The 18,416-nt window shown below is 30.6% G+C and overlaps 2 protein-coding genes across 4 annotated transcripts; both read right to left on the bottom strand.

The window, feature by feature from the left end:
* Positions 1-991: 991 nt before the first annotated feature.
* On the bottom strand, positions 992-11,630 carry LOC111715756 (neprilysin-2). 3 transcript variants are annotated; one of them, XM_023491126.1, is made up of 14 exons: positions 11,524-11,630; positions 10,848-10,925; positions 10,247-10,399; positions 9,904-9,968; positions 8,478-8,506; positions 8,212-8,244; positions 8,040-8,133; positions 7,594-7,805; positions 7,030-7,135; positions 6,467-6,569; positions 4,702-4,873; positions 3,992-4,103; positions 3,157-3,324; positions 992-1,626 (listed from the first exon to the last, which is right to left on the bottom strand). In XM_023491126.1, the coding sequence occupies exons 1-14, from the start codon at positions 11,572-11,574 to the stop codon at positions 1,521-1,523; spliced, it is 1,482 nt and encodes a 493-aa protein (XP_023346894.1). In that variant the 5' UTR covers positions 11,575-11,630; the 3' UTR covers positions 992-1,520. The 3 variants fall into 3 exon arrangements, with proteins under 3 accessions (XP_023346894.1, XP_023346897.1, XP_023346895.1); XM_023491129.1 differs by having other exon boundaries at positions 7,594-7,742; XM_023491127.1 differs by having other exon boundaries at positions 8,212-8,249; positions 8,483-8,506.
* A 1,732-nt stretch (positions 11,631-13,362) lies between these two features.
* Positions 13,363-17,950, bottom strand: LOC111715757 (neprilysin-2). Its single transcript, XM_023491130.1, has 7 exons — positions 17,853-17,950; positions 16,670-16,751; positions 16,573-16,615; positions 15,224-15,308; positions 14,625-14,745; positions 13,804-13,885; positions 13,363-13,478 (listed from the first exon to the last, which is right to left on the bottom strand). Exons 1-7 carry the CDS (start codon positions 17,868-17,870, stop codon positions 13,385-13,387), a joined length of 525 nt encoding a protein of 174 aa, XP_023346898.1. The 5' UTR covers positions 17,871-17,950; the 3' UTR covers positions 13,363-13,384.
* Positions 17,951-18,416: the final 466 nt, after the last annotated feature.

The raw sequence follows: 18,416 nt of genomic DNA, 5'->3' as shown, positions 1-18,416 counted from the left end.
AGAAGTTTGCTTTTAGTGATTCATCTTTCACAAATTTGAAAGATAAGAATTAAGTGAATTGAAGGGTAAAAATATATTCTAATAAATCATAAACTAAAATTTATGTTGTACTTTTAGCATGCAAGAAAAAAATGGTGTCATAAAATATAATTTTTTCAAACTCAGGAGTTCAAAGTCCAATTTGTGTATTGGTGCTGAAATGAACCCCTGCAGAGCTAGCTTATATAAACTGGCAGGCTGGTAGGTCTCCTTACAGTTCACTGTCATTCCTCCCCTGGACTACTCCCACGATGCCCGGGCACACTGTCTGGAAGTGGGTGGTCGTGCTTGATCAGATAAACCAACTTTACTGAGCTTACTTCGTTTCCGTCCCATCTTTCATGGTGGGACATACCTAAAATAGGGGCGTAACATCAAGCCCCAGGGGGTGGGGGTCAAACCAGCCCCGCAGTCACATTGTGCCAGGGGTGACCCAACCACCCTCATCTCTCCTCCTAGACAGGCTAGGGGCGTATATCATAGCCCCGGCAAGTTTTGGGAGGGGTGATCAATTTCTAGCTTCCCCTAGATGTTAACAGAATCTATCTACAGAGAAAAATAGCAGAAAATTGTTCATCTATTCATGAATATTTGTATTATCTATTTATTTATACATGTATGTCCACACATTTTCGAAGACCTGTGATTATTTAGTAATTTTTGTAATGTTTGTCATCTTTTATATATCTATGTCATTGCGTTGATAACACTGTGTGATATATTTGTAATTGATCATAATTTTAATTAATTATAGACCAAAACTCGTATGATTTCAAATAGAAGAATCTGAATGCCTTAACTCCAAAGTGATTAAATACCATTTATTCACTTTAGTCTCTATGGGCAACCAAACACTTTTATATTATTACTTAGACGCTGTATTTTAACCCCTTATGAGGTTCTGTAGAATTGTTATCAACCTGCTTATATCTATTTACATTTCGTCAAAGCGTTTTGAAAATCCTAGATCTTGCATTTAATTCCAATATTTACTTAAAGATTATAAAGAATTGTGCTTTGTATAAATTGCAGATTTAACAATTTGTCTGCGGAAACTATGTTTTCAAGATTTGTACCCTATATAAATATGCATAAATAATATTATAAATTGTTTTAATTTCTATTAAAATTTCGGTTTCTATTTATTTTCTTGAATATGTTAAATACATACATAGATAGTGAATAAGAAATAAGAATAAGAAAAAAGGGTAATAAATTTCCCTGTAGCGCTAGAATATTCGATACTGTTTGCAACAACATTCATTTTATCATTATTAATTACTTAATTTAAAAATTAACACTTATGTTTGGAAAATAGTTTAAAATCCACCAAATTTGCTAGAAAAACACTGGTCTTTTGCTTTGGATATTAAAACAAAAAGTATTGAATTTTCAGGCGCCCAGAAATTTTTAAAGTTTGAAAAAAATGTTTTGTTGGATTTAAAATTGGTAAACAGTCCTTTAAAGTTAAAAAACATGATTCACCAGACGGAACATTTTTTCTCCGGGTTCATGTTTGAACCTTTTGGACAATTCCAGTCCTTGGAGAACTCCTTCTGATTTCTGTAGGAACCATTCACGCGGTACCTTAATATATAAATTTTAATTTTGTTATCCTAACTTTTAGACCAAAACTGAAGATAGGAAGACGACATTACAGCAATACTAAGCAAATACTGGATCAATTTTTGAGTGAAATGGGTCTGTTTATGCTACACAGTTGCTGTGTTCATTGGAGATCAGTCATAACTTGAGTTTAAAACTTGACTTCCTATTCCTGAGTTTTATAGATCTCACTGTATATATATATTAATATATAGACAGAGAAGACAATATATGTATATCTCTATAGCCGGTCAAACGGATGAACCAAATGGGCTGATTTTTTTGAGGGAATCCTTGAGTACCCCGGGGGTTACGTAGGCTAAAAAAATTTACCATATTTTCTTTTTTTTTAAATTGGAAAATATTTTTCAAAACTCTAAAATTTTTTTCAAAAATCGAAATTTGTTTTTCTTTCAAAATTTCAAATTTTTTCACGGGCAACGCCGGGCACTTCAGCTAGTATGCTACTTTATAGAGGAAATATCTGCTATCCTATTTATTTTTAAAAAGCTTTCACTATTTCCATATATATTCTATCCGTGGTTAAAAAAAGATAATAAACTTAAATTAAAAATTTTTAGTATTAGTAAATACTTTATAATTTTATGTTTTTAGTTGGGCCATATCTTTTTATTAATGAAAGAATATAAGTCTATTCCTCTATTCTCGACTAATTTTTAAATAGATATAAAAATCTGACTTAGAATATGTCTATACAAAGCTGACATTTTTAGAATGGTGGATAATAATGCTATATCTTCTCTTGTAATTAATCTTCAGATTAATTAACCGATCGGGATTAAGGATATTCATTCTAAAGTTTTCAGCTCTGAATTATACTTCATTTTATATATAGTTCGTTTTACGTGCATCTTTCAACTTTTACAGGGCTAATCCCAAAATCCAATAAACATGTGAATTGTTTTAAGCCTTAATTCACGTGACCACCACAATGGTATTAATTCCTTTATTCAATATCCTTGAGTACTATAAAAAGGAAAACAGAGTAAAAAAAATCAATTTTATATTTTGCTGAAAAGGAATTGAGTCTTTGTCACAAACTATGATTTTCTAATCTCTATATCTTTGTAACCCAATGCCGTAGACCTCAGATATTTCAAACTATGAATTCTGTTAGATGAAAAAAAATCTAAGTTTGAAATATCAAAGGTTTACGCCATCAGGTGGAAAAAATATAGGTACTAGAAAATCAGAGTTTGTTACAAAGACTCAATTCCTTTCCTTTCCCAACCTTAAATTATAAAATATATTTGGAAATCCCAATATATTTTATATTTTACGGTTAATCCCAATATATTTTATATTTTACGGTTAATCCCAATATATTTTATATTTTATGGTTAATCCCATTATATTTTATATTTTACGGTTATTCTCATTATGTTTTATATTTTACGGTTAATCCCAATATATTTTATATTTTACGGTTAATCCCATTTGTGAAATAACTTTTCTTCAGGATTTGTCCGAATAAATGGAAGACGACTTTACCTGCCGGGTGCATGTGGATCGGTAAGAACCCTATTCTTCAGGGCCTCCTCCCTCAATATATTACACCAAACAGCTGCTCCTGATATCCAGAACAGCTGACGAGGGGTGTAGGGTAATCCAGGTAGAGAAAGCTCCTCCCCTTGCTCCTTAGTTAGCTTCTCGTAGGCTCTACAATAATAATCACACATTAGTAACCCTCAATGCAAAAATAAAAATCCCCGATTTACAACGGGACCCTTGAAAGCTTTGTCTGATCAAATATGAATAAAATATCAATAGTGTTTCTTTAAACTATTTATTTTTATTTTCAGTTTCTCTTCGATAATGACTTGCGCATTTCTTTTTTAAAAGAAGGAATGGAGATAATCACAAAATCAAAAAAATAAACACGTTTCTGTATCTTTTCCACATTAAAGGTTTCAGAGGTACCATTGTAAATCGGGCATTGTCATCTTTACATAGCGGTCACTTAAAACCACCCTAACAGTCCCATTAGGAAATTTTAATGGCCAATCTTATGACCTTTTAGAACTGTAGGTTTTTGGTAGCTAGTGGTACACTTGTGAAATCAATTTTAAAATGGTCGATAAATATAGTTTAATTTGTGGTTACAACTTTGCAAGTAAAACTGTTTTTATCTCTATAGATATATTTCATGTCTAGGTCAAATTGATAAAGCATTTTGGTAATTTTCAGCAAGTGATAACTTCGATAATTCTCGGTGATTCTAAACGAGCCATAGCCAATTCGATCAAAATCCTTCAAGTGTTCGATATATCAAACTGTTTTCGGACAATTTCTATGTTTCGAACACAATGATAGTCTACCAACCGACCTGTAAGCCTCCTTGTAACCACCATTATCAGCAATATTCTCCCCCTGGGTATTTATTCCGTTAACATTAAGGATTTCTCCAACTACTTCCACGGTGAAGTTACTGTACTGGTCTGAAATAAAATAAAATCAATAAATCCATTAAATTAGTCAAAATATCAAATTGTATATTTCAATCAAAACTAAAACATAAAACTAATTGAATTTTTTAAGTCTTGACTTTTAGGCAAAAAAGTATCTAAAATAACTTTAATTTACAAAATATATTTAAAATAACTTTAATTTACAAAGCATATGGCGAATCACGTAAAACTGAAGTATTAATGTTTAATGTAATATTGAAGTCTTGCATGTTGTTTGATCATAAATCCAGGTAATGAACAGCTATCAAGAAGAACAAAAATATGTTAAGTTCCTAATATGTAACTGAGTAAATTTGCTTCTCTCATGCTAAATCAAAACTAGAGGAGTTACAAGGTCACAAAGTCGTAGAAGTAATGTCGTATAAATTTGACCACCTTTTTTTGATGGCCCAATGCCGAAGATCGACAATGACGGTTGTTGACGATCGATAAAAATGATTGCTGAGGTTTTTACAGTTATATATTTAAAGAATTTTTTTTGAAACCAATACTTTTATGAACAAACGTTTAGATTTAGGATCTTTTATTTCGTTTCAGAAAAGTCAAACGTTTTTAATCTGATTTCTACCTATGATGCACTGGGCTCGTTCTAGATATTTCTTCTTAGTTTGGGGCTCCCACCAATCTACCAGGTTACCATCACCATCCTTCTGACTTCCAGTATCATCAAAACCATGGGTGATCTCATGTCCAACAACCACTCCGATAGCACCGTAGTTCATATAGCTGGGCCGGTCATCCTATACAGTGACAACTATAAAACTATGGAATAGAAATATTTGGAAAAGTAATATAGGAAAGGAATAAAAATCCGCCAAGAAGTCATCAGAAATCCGCAAAAATATGGATGAGCTCTAAACTAGATCGTAACATTTATCCCTGCCTGCAAAGACACTTTATTGAAAATGTACATGGTGAGTATAGGGAGTTTAAACAACATAATTTTACTATGTTACATTTGTTATGTCTCACTGTAGACACTGTATATTATACAAAAAATATATTATGAAAAAGGTTTGATGCAAAGTAGTAATGTTGCAAAAAAAAAAGGCAGAATAACAAATGCCAATGACTAAAAGTTTTAAATTTTTATTTTTTTCTAGGTGTAAAGGTTAAACAGCTTAATATTTGTTTTAATTCATACAACATACCGATGAGATAAGTATTTATTTGTATCCGCCCAACTCCATTAAGTTGTCATCTTTTATAATTGCTAACCCTGCGAAAGCTGGGAGGTCTGGACCCCCCCCCCCCCTCCCTCTAGAAAAATGCCTTAGAGTACAGGTGAACAGGTGACGGTTTAGGTGACATGCATCTTCATAGTCCAATTTTTAAAGACCAGCTCATTGACAAAAAAAATAAAACTGTTAATTTATAGTTTGGGTCAAAAATAGTTTTTGACAAATAATAAGATGATGACACATGTTTACATTGCATATTTTACAATGATCGGCCGTTTAGCTGTCCTGTACGCTGTACCCAACCCTGTGCAATTTTTTAAATTGCAAAAAAATCCTTTACATTACTTTCCTTTTTATCGGAAATTTTTAAGGTGATAGTGTGAAAAATGAGAGTGCTATGGCAAATTATATCCCCCCCCCCCCTCCTGTTTAGCGTTAAATAATCAAGACTGCCTGTTCTGATATGTCGTTAAATCAATTTTAGAATAAATCTAGTTTTCAGTTATTTTTTCTAGCTGTCAGATATCTGTCAAAAGTGACTTCATTTAAAAATTCTTGTTTTATAATTCAAACACTGCAAAAGGGTGTTAATACGTAAAATATTGATGTGTCAATTTAGAAATAATAGTTCGTTCTAGCTAAACGTAAAAACATGATTTCTCTCTAAAAATTTTGAATTACAGTGGCGTGTTCGATTTACAACATTACCCTTATGAAGCTTTGCCTGGTCAAGATGATTAAGATATCCATGTTTTTGTTTTTAAAAATCTAATTATTTTCATTTGTGGTTTCTTTACAACAATGATTTTCACATCTGTCGCTTCAGAAACAAGATTATTAATTTATGTTTCAAGGGTACCGTGTCAATTCTTTGAATTGACAAGCACTTTAAATTAAGTTTGCAGTTTCTTAAAGTTAGATATTATAATCATTAATTCTTTTTTCTGTAATTCTAAAAGAGTGATATTCATTTCTATTAAAGATATATCTTTAGTTTCTATCGAAATGAAATGTATTGCAGTTTGAACAATTTATGCTAGAAAACGTTTCATTTGAATTAAATTCTTTGAAAAGTGATTTTAATAATTAAATTTTGCTAACCTTTCAAATAACTGTCAAAAGTTAGATGATTTTTTAATTTCTTTTTATTACCTTAAAAAATACACCATCCAGGATACCAGCTGGGAACTGAATTGAGTTCTCATTAGGACTATAGAATGCATTCACAATAGCAGCACCACCATGAGTCTTCCAGCTAAATAAATAAGTTTTAATATTGAAAACCCAAAATTCTATCTTCGTGTACTTTTCTCCAAAATTTCCACTTACTTTTTATTTAACTTTTTTTAACATAAACTTTTTATGAATATTTCTATTTCTACCCTTAAAAAAATGGTGTAAAAAATATCTCTTACGTTTTAATTAGCATGATTAGTAGTATTTAAAAAAATAAAAACTCCTGAAAATTGGTCCCATATCATAAAATAAAACACCTTTTGATTTTCTTATATACCCTTGTTTAAAGATTATAATTGGCCGTTCTTGGGGAGAACGCAACCTATAGCTTGATAAGTGACTCCCCCCCCCTCGTCCAAAACTTGACTCTATAACCTAGCCATTTCAATTTTAATTCTAAATTGATTCTAAATTAAAAATACTCAAATACTCCTTGACCAATCTCTAAAATTAGTCCTTCACAAATCACCATGTTCTACCTGTGGTTGTCAATTGGGTCCCTGAACACCTTGACGTAGTACTCGTTGATGAAGGTCTTCAGCTTTAAGAAGTTCTTCAAGTAACTAGGAGAGTTTAAATCTAATCCTGAAAGTAAGGTTTACACTGTAAGGTTGCAAAGATTATAGAGATTAGAAAATTTAAGAGTGCGCCAAAAACTCAATTCTTTTAATATTAAAGTTTGGTCCTAAGATAAAAATTTTATTCTACAACTATTATTATGTGTTCTTAATTCTAGCCTTCGATTGAATTATTTCAAAGTTGTATAAAATTCTATCTTTTTTTATATAGTCTATTTCAGTTTTATAAGATTCTGTTTTTATTAGAGTATAGCTTAGTTTTCTAAAATTCTATTTTAGTTTTATGAGATTCTATTCCACCAAAATTTAATGTGATTCTATATCTACGCATTTTAAGTTTCATAACATTCGATTCTACTTTTATAAGATTCAATAAATGTTTCAAAAAGTGCATTTTAAGCTTGATAACAAATATGCCCATATATTGCATGACGTTTAAAGGTAAAGAAAGAATGGTTGACTTACCTTTATAGTGCTCGTTGATAAGTTTATCATCTAGAATTTCTTTGGCGTAACCAATAAATGGCATCATTTTATCCACCTTACTATGGGCCTTCTTTCTTGTAATATCATCCATCCAATCCAGCTCATCTAGCATAGTCTTAAACTCTTTCCTAAACATTAGTTTAATATCATCCATCCAATCTAGCTCATCTAGCATAGTCTTAAACTCTTTTCTAAACATTAGTTTAATATCATCCATCCAATCCAGCTTAAATCTAGCATAGTCTTGCCATAATGAAAACCAGAAAACTCTGGAATAAGAAATGGACTTTTAGACTCAAGTTATGACTTCTAATGGTCGTGACGCTATAATTTGCTTTAAAACAACATCAATTGCACTATTGCTTTAATGGCATCTCCCTATTCCAGAGTTTTCTGGTTATCACTGTAATTTAGAATTTACTTACTTGATATTGGAAACCATGTCATCAGCAATCTGTTTACTGCTCTCAGGGAAATATTCCTTGGCATACATTGCTCCAACTGCGTTTGTTAAAGAACCTAAAAAATATGCATTAAAATATTTTTTCAAGCAAAAATTTTTTTTAAAATATTATTAAAAATTGATTATAAAATTACCTTCATAGAAGTATAAATAATTCTCTCCGTTTCCTGAGTACAAATGGACAATTTGGACAATTTTCACTTTTTTGAAAAATTACTTTGGCCATTTAAAAAAAATATTAAAATATTTGCTAAAAAAACGGGGTTTTTTGATAGATTTGTTTATATAGTTAAATTCTGCCTTCGGGCATTTTACTTTTTACAAGTATAAAAAAAGAAACTAAAACGAAGCAAGATTTTTTTAACTCATTTAAAAAACATGTTCATATATATCCCCATTCCTGAAGTTGTTTTCACGCAAGTTTCCCACCTAAAATATAATATTTAATTATTTCTGATCAAATTTTTTTTCAAACATTGCAAAAGAGTATTTTTCCTTCAAAAAATGTAAGTTTGCTATGTCGGTTTAAAAAAAACGTTTCTCTATTTCTTTAATTATAATCTTATTTCTATTTCTTTAATTATAATCTTATTTCTAGCACTTTATTATCTAAATAGTTTGTTAAATTAGACAAAATCAGAGTAGAAAACTAACTTCAAGCCAATGTACAGTTTTCAATGTGCCGAACTGTCCTATCTCATTTTCTATACAGTCTTCGTCGTATATATCAATACAATGAAGATGAGTTTTAAAACCTACCATAAAAACATGGAAACAAAGAGAATCTGTCAATTAGCAGCTTCTCTTTACTTCCTTGAACATTTTTAAACAAAAAATCTTGTTAGAAATCAAAACTTAGATGGTAACCGTCGTCTTCATTGTATCGATATAAACGCCGAGCATCGTATGATTTCTTATATTTACCCGGCCTTCTTAATAGTTTTAGAATCAAATTTTGGCATTTCTGTTTAAAAGTAACTTGCGGATTTATGCTAAAGAGAAATGGAGGAAATTTTAAAAATTAGACAATACCTTCTTCCATATTATTTTGATCAGATAAAGGTTTACAGGTACTGTTGTGAATCGAGTGAGCTGTAAAGGGAGGGACCGGCTATGTAAGGTAGTTGAACTGATTGTGCAGTGTTGTGGAAAACTTCTTTCGGATTCATTTGAGACATATTACACCTTTTAAAGATCTGTGAATCCTGAGTTTGAGTGCAAATTTGACGTTCAAAACTCCTACTTTGGACCGTGGATACGTTTTCAGAATTAGTTTTTAAATAACGACAACGAAAAATAAAGTAAAAATTATACAGTAATCTATTTAGATGATTAGGAACATATTTCTCAATCGAAATTTGTCAATAAATCAATGCTAAAATCATTATTATATTGAATTTCTTATTTTCTTTGCATTTATTCGCAGATTTCTTCAAATTCTTTAAATGTCGTCTTTTCAATAATAATTCTAGAAAATCTGCAGAAAATCTTTGTAAAAAAATGAGAAACCAGAATAATGAGATAATAGAAACTAATAATTAAACGAGATTACTCATTTTCGATGATAAGATTAATTTTTTTCTTCTAAACATGTTCCTATACATGACGTCTGTAGTTTATTGAAGAACTTTTACATTTTATGTCGTCGTTATCTAATAATTAAAAAAAACTAATTCTGAAAACGTATCCACCCTCATTGTAGGAGTTGTATAAAAGAAGGTGAATCCGAAAGAAGTTTTCCACAACACTGCATACTCAGTTCAACTACCTTACATAGCCGGTCACTCCCTTTAAGTTAATACGACACCCTGTTAAGCTTTTCATACCTTGGACTTTCCTGTTCCTTTCCTGTGAGAACCATATTATACTTCAGCTGAATCTGTCTAGCCTCCTGATATTTGTTTTAATAAACTTTTATAACATTCTATCAAAATTTTGAAAATTAGCTATCAACTCAATATTTGATCATAGCAGAATCGAAAAGAAAAATGGCCGGTCAAGACACCAATTGACCTGTGCATGGTGCACTATAATAATCTTACTTTGAATTCTACAAGAGATTTTGATAGATTGAACTGTGTTTGGTCATTTTCGATAGATTGATAAAAACATGATGTTTCCCATATTTTAAAATATAAATTCCGTATGCTATAAGTGTTAACTACCAACCTTGTCGGAAAATGATACCATTCCCTTAATAAACCTCCAGAGCAGGTAATTAGCTTGTACACGGGCTGGTACACTGGGCATGTACACAGCCAACTTCTGTACATAAACTGGTACAGCTACATTTATCACCTCGCTGGAGTTTATTGGCACCTCCTGAAACATTGTATACATCTATATATATAAAGTGGTGTATGTCCTATCATAACTCATAAACCCCTTCTAAGTCTAAGTTGAGTGGGTCAGTTTCCCGATAAAATCGACTAAGTGCGGGTAAACGGCGGTAGAAATTATGAATAATATAAAACATTACAATGAATCGTGTACAATTGGGAATCAAGAAACTACATAAGAGATGAAGTAGAAATCTGCATTGATATTATCTAATTACAATGCATCAACAAATCCATGAATAAGATGTAACTCCTAGAAAGCTGAAACGTATTTGTTTTGATGTCGAAAACGTTTATATATTTAGTGGAACTCGTATATAATAAGCCATACAGTTTTTTGCTTGATATAAAAAGGGCAAATGGCTGAAATCTGTTCGATCTCAATATTTGATGCATAATCTTTGTAATTGTCTAGATAAGTGTGCGCTTACCGGATTATCTAGAATATTTCGAACATGATTTGTCCAGTTGAAGGCAGGATACATCTTGTTTCCCTCCTCTAACGTCATCTAAACAGATGTTTTAATTGTTTACAATGCTGCTCACGTTCCCCTTCCATCTTATAAACCCTTGTAAACGATTTTACTCCCAATTTATGTTCTTTAGATTGTGAATATTTGAAATTTCTCTTTCTTATATTTGATGATTTGAGGAGTTCGTTCCTCTTTTATCTAAAAACCTATTATTGGTTCAAATTTTTCTTTTTTTGTGAATTTTAGTTTTTTACCGATTTTGATTTAGTATTTTCAAGAAATGAAAATATATTTTAAAATATGTTTATTTGGGATTAGATTATTAGATTATTAGATTATTAGATTATTAGATTATTAGATTATTAGATTATTAGATTATTAGATTATTAGATTATTAGATTATTAGATTATTAGATTATTAGATTATTAGATTATTAGATTATAGATTATTAGATTATTAGATTATCAGATTATCAGATTATTAGATTATTAGATTATTAGATTATTAGATTATTAGATTATTAGATTATTAGATTATGACATTATTTAGTTTTGTGAGAAACTTTTTAGATATTTTGTCTTGAGCTTTTGAAGATTCAAGAAAGAAAATGGCGAGTTTTTGTTTAATTCTTACTTGGTTGTTTAGTGCTGTAGCATTTCTCCTTTCTTCCCTTGGTAAGCTCATCTCTGCCAGTTTTAGTTCGAAAAGAAGGGACTCCTAGAAAACTTAGTTTATATACATTTTTTATAAAGTGTGAAAATCTATTAATATGATCAAATTTGCATTGCCTCTACAAAACGCTATTAGCAAAACATTTGACCACGCCTCTTTTCTTCTTTATTTCCGGCTAAATTATAAATCACTTTACCAAAAATAGCCAAAATATATATATAACGAATTAAATAAATTTTTTATCAAATTAAAGATGATTGGGTGCCATTGTGAATTGGGTGATCAAACTAACCTCATTATTTGAAAGTCCAACACTGGATTTTAAAAAGTCACTGGGACTGTTCTTGGAAGGAGATTTTAGAGGACTTCTTCCAGTTTCAGGGACTCTCAACCTACCCTGGGGTACTCCACATACCACGGAGACAAGAAGGAGGAGGGCGAGTAATTTTACCATTTTCTCAACTCTAAACAATCCGGAATTTATTTTTGGTTGAAAAGTTTTACAAAAAAAACATGTTTATTTGGTTATGAATAAGATGCCTGAACAAGCATGAACAATATTTTTTAATATTATTTAGACATCATATGGTTCGATTAGCTTTTGTTAAGAAGCTTAAACTGTTAAAATCAAAAAACAAATGATAAATCGAAGGATTTGTTTGAAATGATTAAATTGTTGTGAAAAGTTACAAAATAAAAACTAGATTAAAGATATGAGAGAAAGTTTTTTTTAATCATCTCTAAGTAACTATAAAAGTCAGTGTTAAAGTTTAAATAAGATTGATGGTAAACAAATGTTAAACATATGAAACAGAAGGATTTAGGTTTACGTAATTTCCAGTAATTCTCTCATTTATATTTATTTGGTGCCCTTAAAAGCTTAGTCTGATTGTAGTTTTTTTCCCTTATAAAATTGATAGACTATATTTTCCACATAATAGATCAGATAAAGGTAAAGGCTACTGTTGTGAAAAGCGAATCCTCCTCATGAACCCTCACTGTGATTTAAAGGTATCACGCTCTCAAGCAAAAATCGATGAGAATTTTGCCAATTACTTCTTAAAAACCAAAGCTAACAACAAGTGATTTATAGTGCTAAAATGTACAATACAAGGGCTACGGAAAAGCATTAGCGAGTTAGAGCGGTAGATTCTAAGCCCAAGGTGTTGCGACACTTTAAAGTCGACCCTGTCTTAAAAATTGACGAGACTGTTTATATGTGGGCCCTTTTTGACCTGGGGGGGGGGGTCAATTTCCCCATACCCCCTCTAAATCACATGTTTGATGTACAAATATGACAAGGATACATCATTGGAAAGCTCATCCTCTACTTTTGCTAATTTTCAAAGATTGAAATTTATTTTGAAAAATCCAGTTGTATAGTAAAAAATGTTTGCAAAAAAAATGTCGAAAAAAAAGATAAAATTTACATTTCTTGACAAGCATTTGAATGTCTCATTTCGAATATGCAAAAATATTTGTAAAATTTTAAGTAACCTGATGTGAAAGTAATAAAAACTAAAATGTGCAAATAATTTGCAAATTTTTTTTTGCAAAACTTGTGCATTATGTCATAACTTTCCAAAATGCTAAAAATTATCAAAATCTGATAACTGAAAATGGTTCAAATAAAGATTTAGTTTGTTACAGGAAGAATGAGTCATTCAAACATTGTGCCTGAGGACTCCAGCAGTTAGTATAAAAGCCCGGTTCTAGACCTAATGCTTTTTGAGCTAATTAAAAAAACTACAGGGGGGGGGGGGTTAAATTGCCCCGCCCAGTTCAGAATTTTCCTTTAAATCTCAAAATTTCCTGAATAGACTTACTTGTAATAAGCTTGAACATCACCGTCCTCGAATCCTTTAATCAGATATTCTCGTTCAAGTCCTAAACTGGGTTGGTCCACCTCCATCATCCTATAGAAATATATAGAAATTATATGAATAAAATAAATAAATAAATACATATGGCCGGTCAAAATTAGAAAATAGAAATGCACCAAAATACTCTAAAAATCTACGTAATAATTTTTGTAATTTTGTGTACCAAGAAAATATATTGTCTATAAAAATGAAGAGAAAACTATTACAAGAAAGAGAGGCCCTCTAAGTCTAATTTTCTAAATTGTTACCCATTTTCTTAAAGTCATGCACTATATAAAAGAAAAATTATGTTTAGTTCTTAATTTTTTCAATAATAAAAAATATTTTTAATTTTTAATTTTTTTATTTGTTACGTTGCCTCATAGTGCTGTTATCGGGGTTTGTGGAGATTCCAAAACTTAAGATGTTCCCGCTATCAAGTCCAATAATGTTTGCAGCCTCTAAAAATAAAGTTGATTGCAAACCAATGATAACCTCAAAACTACAAATATACAAAAACAATATGATCAATTTATTAAAGATCTAAAACAATTTGTATTAAAGTTTTTTTAAGTCAAAGGAATTGAGTCTTTGCCACAAACTCAAATTTTATTATCCTTTATCTTTATAACCTGATGGTGTAAACCTTTAATATTTCAGACTAAGATTATAAGATCTAACAGAATTAATAGTTTGAAATATCTAAGGTCTACGACATTGGGTTGCAAATATATAAGGATTAGAAAATCAATGTTTGTTGCAAAGACTCAATTCCTTTGTTATGTGGCATATTCATTATATACGTAGATACTAATAACTATTTTTTCTTCGAGACTAATTCGAGAATTAAACTACTTTGAGTATAACAATATACAATTCATTATCTTTAAATTAGTATAATAAAGCGGGATATGATGATTAAAACCTTATAGAGTCAATAAAGTAGGCGATAATTCAATAGTTTTTGAAAATATAATTAATTACATTACACTGCAGTGTTTGGTGTTTATCTCAAGCTAACAAGCTTTTTCCAAATTACAAGCTTACAAGTAAAGCTTAAAGAATCTGTTAATCGGCAACATTTTAATTTGTTTCCAAGCTGTTAAAAAACTTTGTATAGATCAAAATTTAAATAGAAAGTCGTCTTCAATGTATTGATATATATTATATTAAGATATGAATTTTAATTAAGGTAAATACCATCAACAGCGTGCCAGGTGAATTTATCTTCCTTCCATTTATCTCCTTGAAGAGTTGGCCAGCCTCCTAGCTTATCCACCAGCTCAAGCATAGTTTTTCTACTTGTATCCTCTATACTAGCCTATAATCAAGCAAGCAAGCAATCAATTCATTCATTAATTCATTTATTTTTTATTCAAAAATCAATTCATTCACCAGTATTATAATTAATTTATTAATCAATTCATTAATTAATTTAGATATTAATTCATTAATCAATTTAATTATCAATTTATTAATCAATTCATTAACTAATTTAATTACTAATTCAATAAAAAAATCATTAATAATAAATGAATCAATTTACTGATTAACTCATGAATAAATTCATTAATAAATTCATTTATTTAATTTTATTTAATTATCAGTTCGTTAGTAAATTTATTGATCAATTCATCAGTTCACTCAAAAATCAATTCAGTAATTACTATCAATTTATTAATTTATTAATCAACTCATGAATAAATGTATTAATCAATTCATCAGCCCATTCAAAAATAAATTACTATCAATAATTTAATTATCTGTGGATTAAATTAAATTTTTTTCTAATTTTTTACCTGATCCATACAGCTCTTATAATATTTCCTAACAGATTCAAATACCGCAGGTTCATTAGGTTTGGATTTAGACTCAAATAGTTTCCTGAAAATAATGAGTTATCTAGAAATCAATCAAATATAAATGTCAGTAACCAATCAAATATAAAACAGGATATCAATCAAATATAAATGTCAGCAACCAATCAAATATAAAACAGGATATCAATCAAATATAAATGTCATCAACCAATCAAATATAAAACAGGATATCAATCTAATATAAATGTCAGCAACCAATCAAATATAAAACAGGATATCAATCTAATATAAATGTCAGCAACCAATCAAATATAAAACCAGAATTCAAGTCAGTTTATGTAAATATTTAAAATCCTCTCCATTTTAATGAGCTAATGAGATGTAAACATTATGTTTATTTTGTTGATTAACCACTTGCAATTAGGACTGGGCAAAGTTCTGTTAACGAACGGCTTGAAAAAAGTTAGAACGTGCCCTGTTCTACATCTTAAATGAAATTTATATATTTTTATTTTTGAAACAAACAGTCCTTAAAAAGAAAACGAGTATAAAAAACACTTCATGAGGTGAAAATAAGAAGTTTGAGAGATAATGAAACACCACCCCCCCCTCTCCCGCCCCCACCTCGTTCTGGACAACGTTTCAGACACCCCCTCCCTCTCTGATTAAACCAGAATGGAAAAAGAGATTTCCAAACTGGGTTTTTATCTCTGTTTTATATATACCCTAGTTTATAAACCTGATATAATTGAGGGGGCGAAGCAATGGCGTATTTTAACAAAGAACCTCAAAGAACCTTAGAGACATTACAGGTTTAGGTTTTTACAAACAACTTACAGAGTGACATGTTCGATTCACAATGGTACTCATTAAACATTTATCTGTAATTATGAGGAAGATATCCTCGTTTTTCTATCTGAAAAACATTGCGTGAAAAATTCTGAATAAATGTTTTGATAAAAAAAGAGGAATATCTCATTCATTGTGAATCAGACAAAGATTTGATAGGATACCGTTGTAAATCGGACATTCCCCTTTACAACTAAAAGGTTACTTGAAGTTGCTTTAGTCTATTTAATACAATATTTCTTAACGGAAACTGTTGAATTCAAATCTTTACAACTAAAGGGTTACTTGAAGTTACTTTAGTCTCTTTAATGCAATATTTCTCGGAAACTGTTGAATTCAAATCTTTAAAAATGAATGGAACTTTCTTTTAAGAAGTATTTGTAAAACCTCTCCAATATTTCTAATTAAACTCTGATTTTCAAATCACTTCCAAAATTTTTAAAATAATTAAAAAGCACCTTTTTAATAATCAGACTCACCTAAGTCTTTCGTAAAGCTTATCACGAACAAGAGTAAAAGCTCCTAAAATATTTAAAAAAAATATATTTTTTGAACTAATTTTAGTGAAATAAATACCTTTTGTTGTTTCATGATCAGCAATTACTGATTCTTTGATAAAATTTCCACAGGCAAAGTCATAAAAATCATTGCAAGGATCCTAAAAAGTATAATAAATAATATAAGAAAACATGAAAGAAGAAAACTGATATAAAATATTGAATTCATTATTAATGATTTTTAAATCAAAATATGATTTATCTTTGATTTTTTAAAAATAATTGTTGTGAAAAAGTCCAAAAAAAAATACTAAAACTGTTCTAAACTTTTACAATCTGCTTTACTTTGTCCCGGTTTTTCTAGAAAGATCACTTATAAAAATCCAAAAAGCGAAAGTGGGCTTAAAATGTTTTTTTCTCATAGAAAAAAAGAACCAATTTACGTAATATGTCAGATAACCCATGCAGCGGGTGTAAAAGCCAGTATTAGACCTTAAGAATGTATTGTTAGTTAAAGTCAACAAAGGAGTATAATGGCCACGAAATAAAAGCTTCATTTTCTTAAATCATGGATTCAGTTTTCGTAGATCTGAGCAATTTAAAACTACTATAATCAACGTTTAAAATATCAAAGGTTCACTGTCACATCACATCAAGTTCAGAAGATGAGAGATTGAATTGTTTCAGACGTAAAAACAGTTGCTTTGAACTTCCCCCCATCCTGATGCTTTTTTAAGATCTTTGGTACTTTCCCAAAGGATTTTTCCCAAGTGCAACTTCCCAAGGGTATTTTTCAAGTGGCAAACTTCCAAAATGTGCAATTTCCTAAGCGGTAACTTCCCCAGTCTATCCTAGTCGCAGCGCTTGACCCCCAGCATATTCTAGCCGCGGCGCTTGGCACCCTATCCCTTCCTAGCCGCAGCGCTCGGCCCCATTTCAGCTTGCAGCGCCTCGGATGGCCTAACCTAACCTTTGAGAAGTTGCCCCTACAGAAATTGCACATTTGGGAGATTGCTAATTGAGAAATTGTCACTTGGGAAGTTGCCTTATGGAAAATGGCTCATCTGAGCTATTCCAAGGAAGTAAGCCCCCCGACACCACCCCCCACCACCGCCTCATTCCAAAGCTATTTCAAGGGGGCCGTCTTGCCCTTCTTATCCCAATGCTATTTCAAGGGTTGTCTTTCCCTGCCCCCCTTGATCCCAATTCTGGTTCAAGGGGGGTTGCTCCCCGGAGCCCCCCCCCTCTTCTCTATTTTATACTTGTTCTTTATCAATCATATCCAGAACAGTAGCCGCAGCCTTAACACAGCCAGGAGTCAAACATACCTTCTCCTTAATAACACATTTTGAGAACACTAAAAAATTATGATAAAAATTAACAATAACGAATTATGATAACAATAACAAAATAACAATTAATGATAACAATATCAAATTATGATAACAAAAACAAATTTCGATAGCAATAAAAAATGATGATTATAAATAACCAATTATGATAACAATATCAAAGTATGATAACAATAACAAATTAAGATAACAATTAAAAACATCTATGCTGAAATGCACAGATAAAATACTATTTATCGCTAAGTTATGAGAAAAATAAAAAATAAAAATTCGGTCCAGTCGTTTGGCCAGCTATAGCTAACATATGAATAAATATATATGAGCGAAGAGCTTTATTATATACACATAGATTAAAAATAGCTACAAAAACTTTTTCATTTGAACCTTCTTAGGCAAACTAGTAATTATTATCATATCATTTTTCTCCTAAATGAAGGGGGTTCTCTTTGAAGGGGGCGGAGGGGAGGGGGAGTT

This window comes from Eurytemora carolleeae, unplaced genomic scaffold, assembly GCF_000591075.1.
Source record: "Eurytemora carolleeae unplaced genomic scaffold, Eaff_2.0 scaffold1003, whole genome shotgun sequence".
Classification (NCBI taxonomy): Eukaryota; Metazoa; Arthropoda; class Copepoda; order Calanoida; family Temoridae; genus Eurytemora; species Eurytemora carolleeae.
The sequence above is the reverse complement of the archived record's forward strand: the minus strand, read 5'-3'. Positions and strand labels throughout refer to the sequence as shown.

Bases quoted from the DNA above. Each gene is read 5' to 3' on its own strand.
- LOC111715756 (XM_023491126.1), bottom strand. From the start codon at position 11,574: ATGAGCTTACCAAGGGAAGAAAGGAGAAATGCTACAGCACTAAACAAC. The intron at 6,570-7,029 runs GTAGAACATGGT...TTATTTATTTAG, and splicing joins GACCCAATTGACAACCACAG to CTGGAAGACTCATGGTGGTG. The intron at 4,874-6,466 runs GTAATAAAAAGA...GTCACTGTATAG, and splicing joins TGGATGGTGTATTTTTTAAG to GATGACCGGCCCAGCTATAT.
- LOC111715757 (XM_023491130.1), bottom strand. The intron at 16,616-16,669 runs GTATTTATTTCA...TAAATATTTTAG, and splicing joins TGATCATGAAACAACAAAAG to GAGCTTTTACTCTTGTTCGT. The intron at 13,479-13,803 runs GCAACGTAACAA...ATATTTCTATAG, and splicing joins CCCGATAACAGCACTATGAG to GATGATGGAGGTGGACCAAC.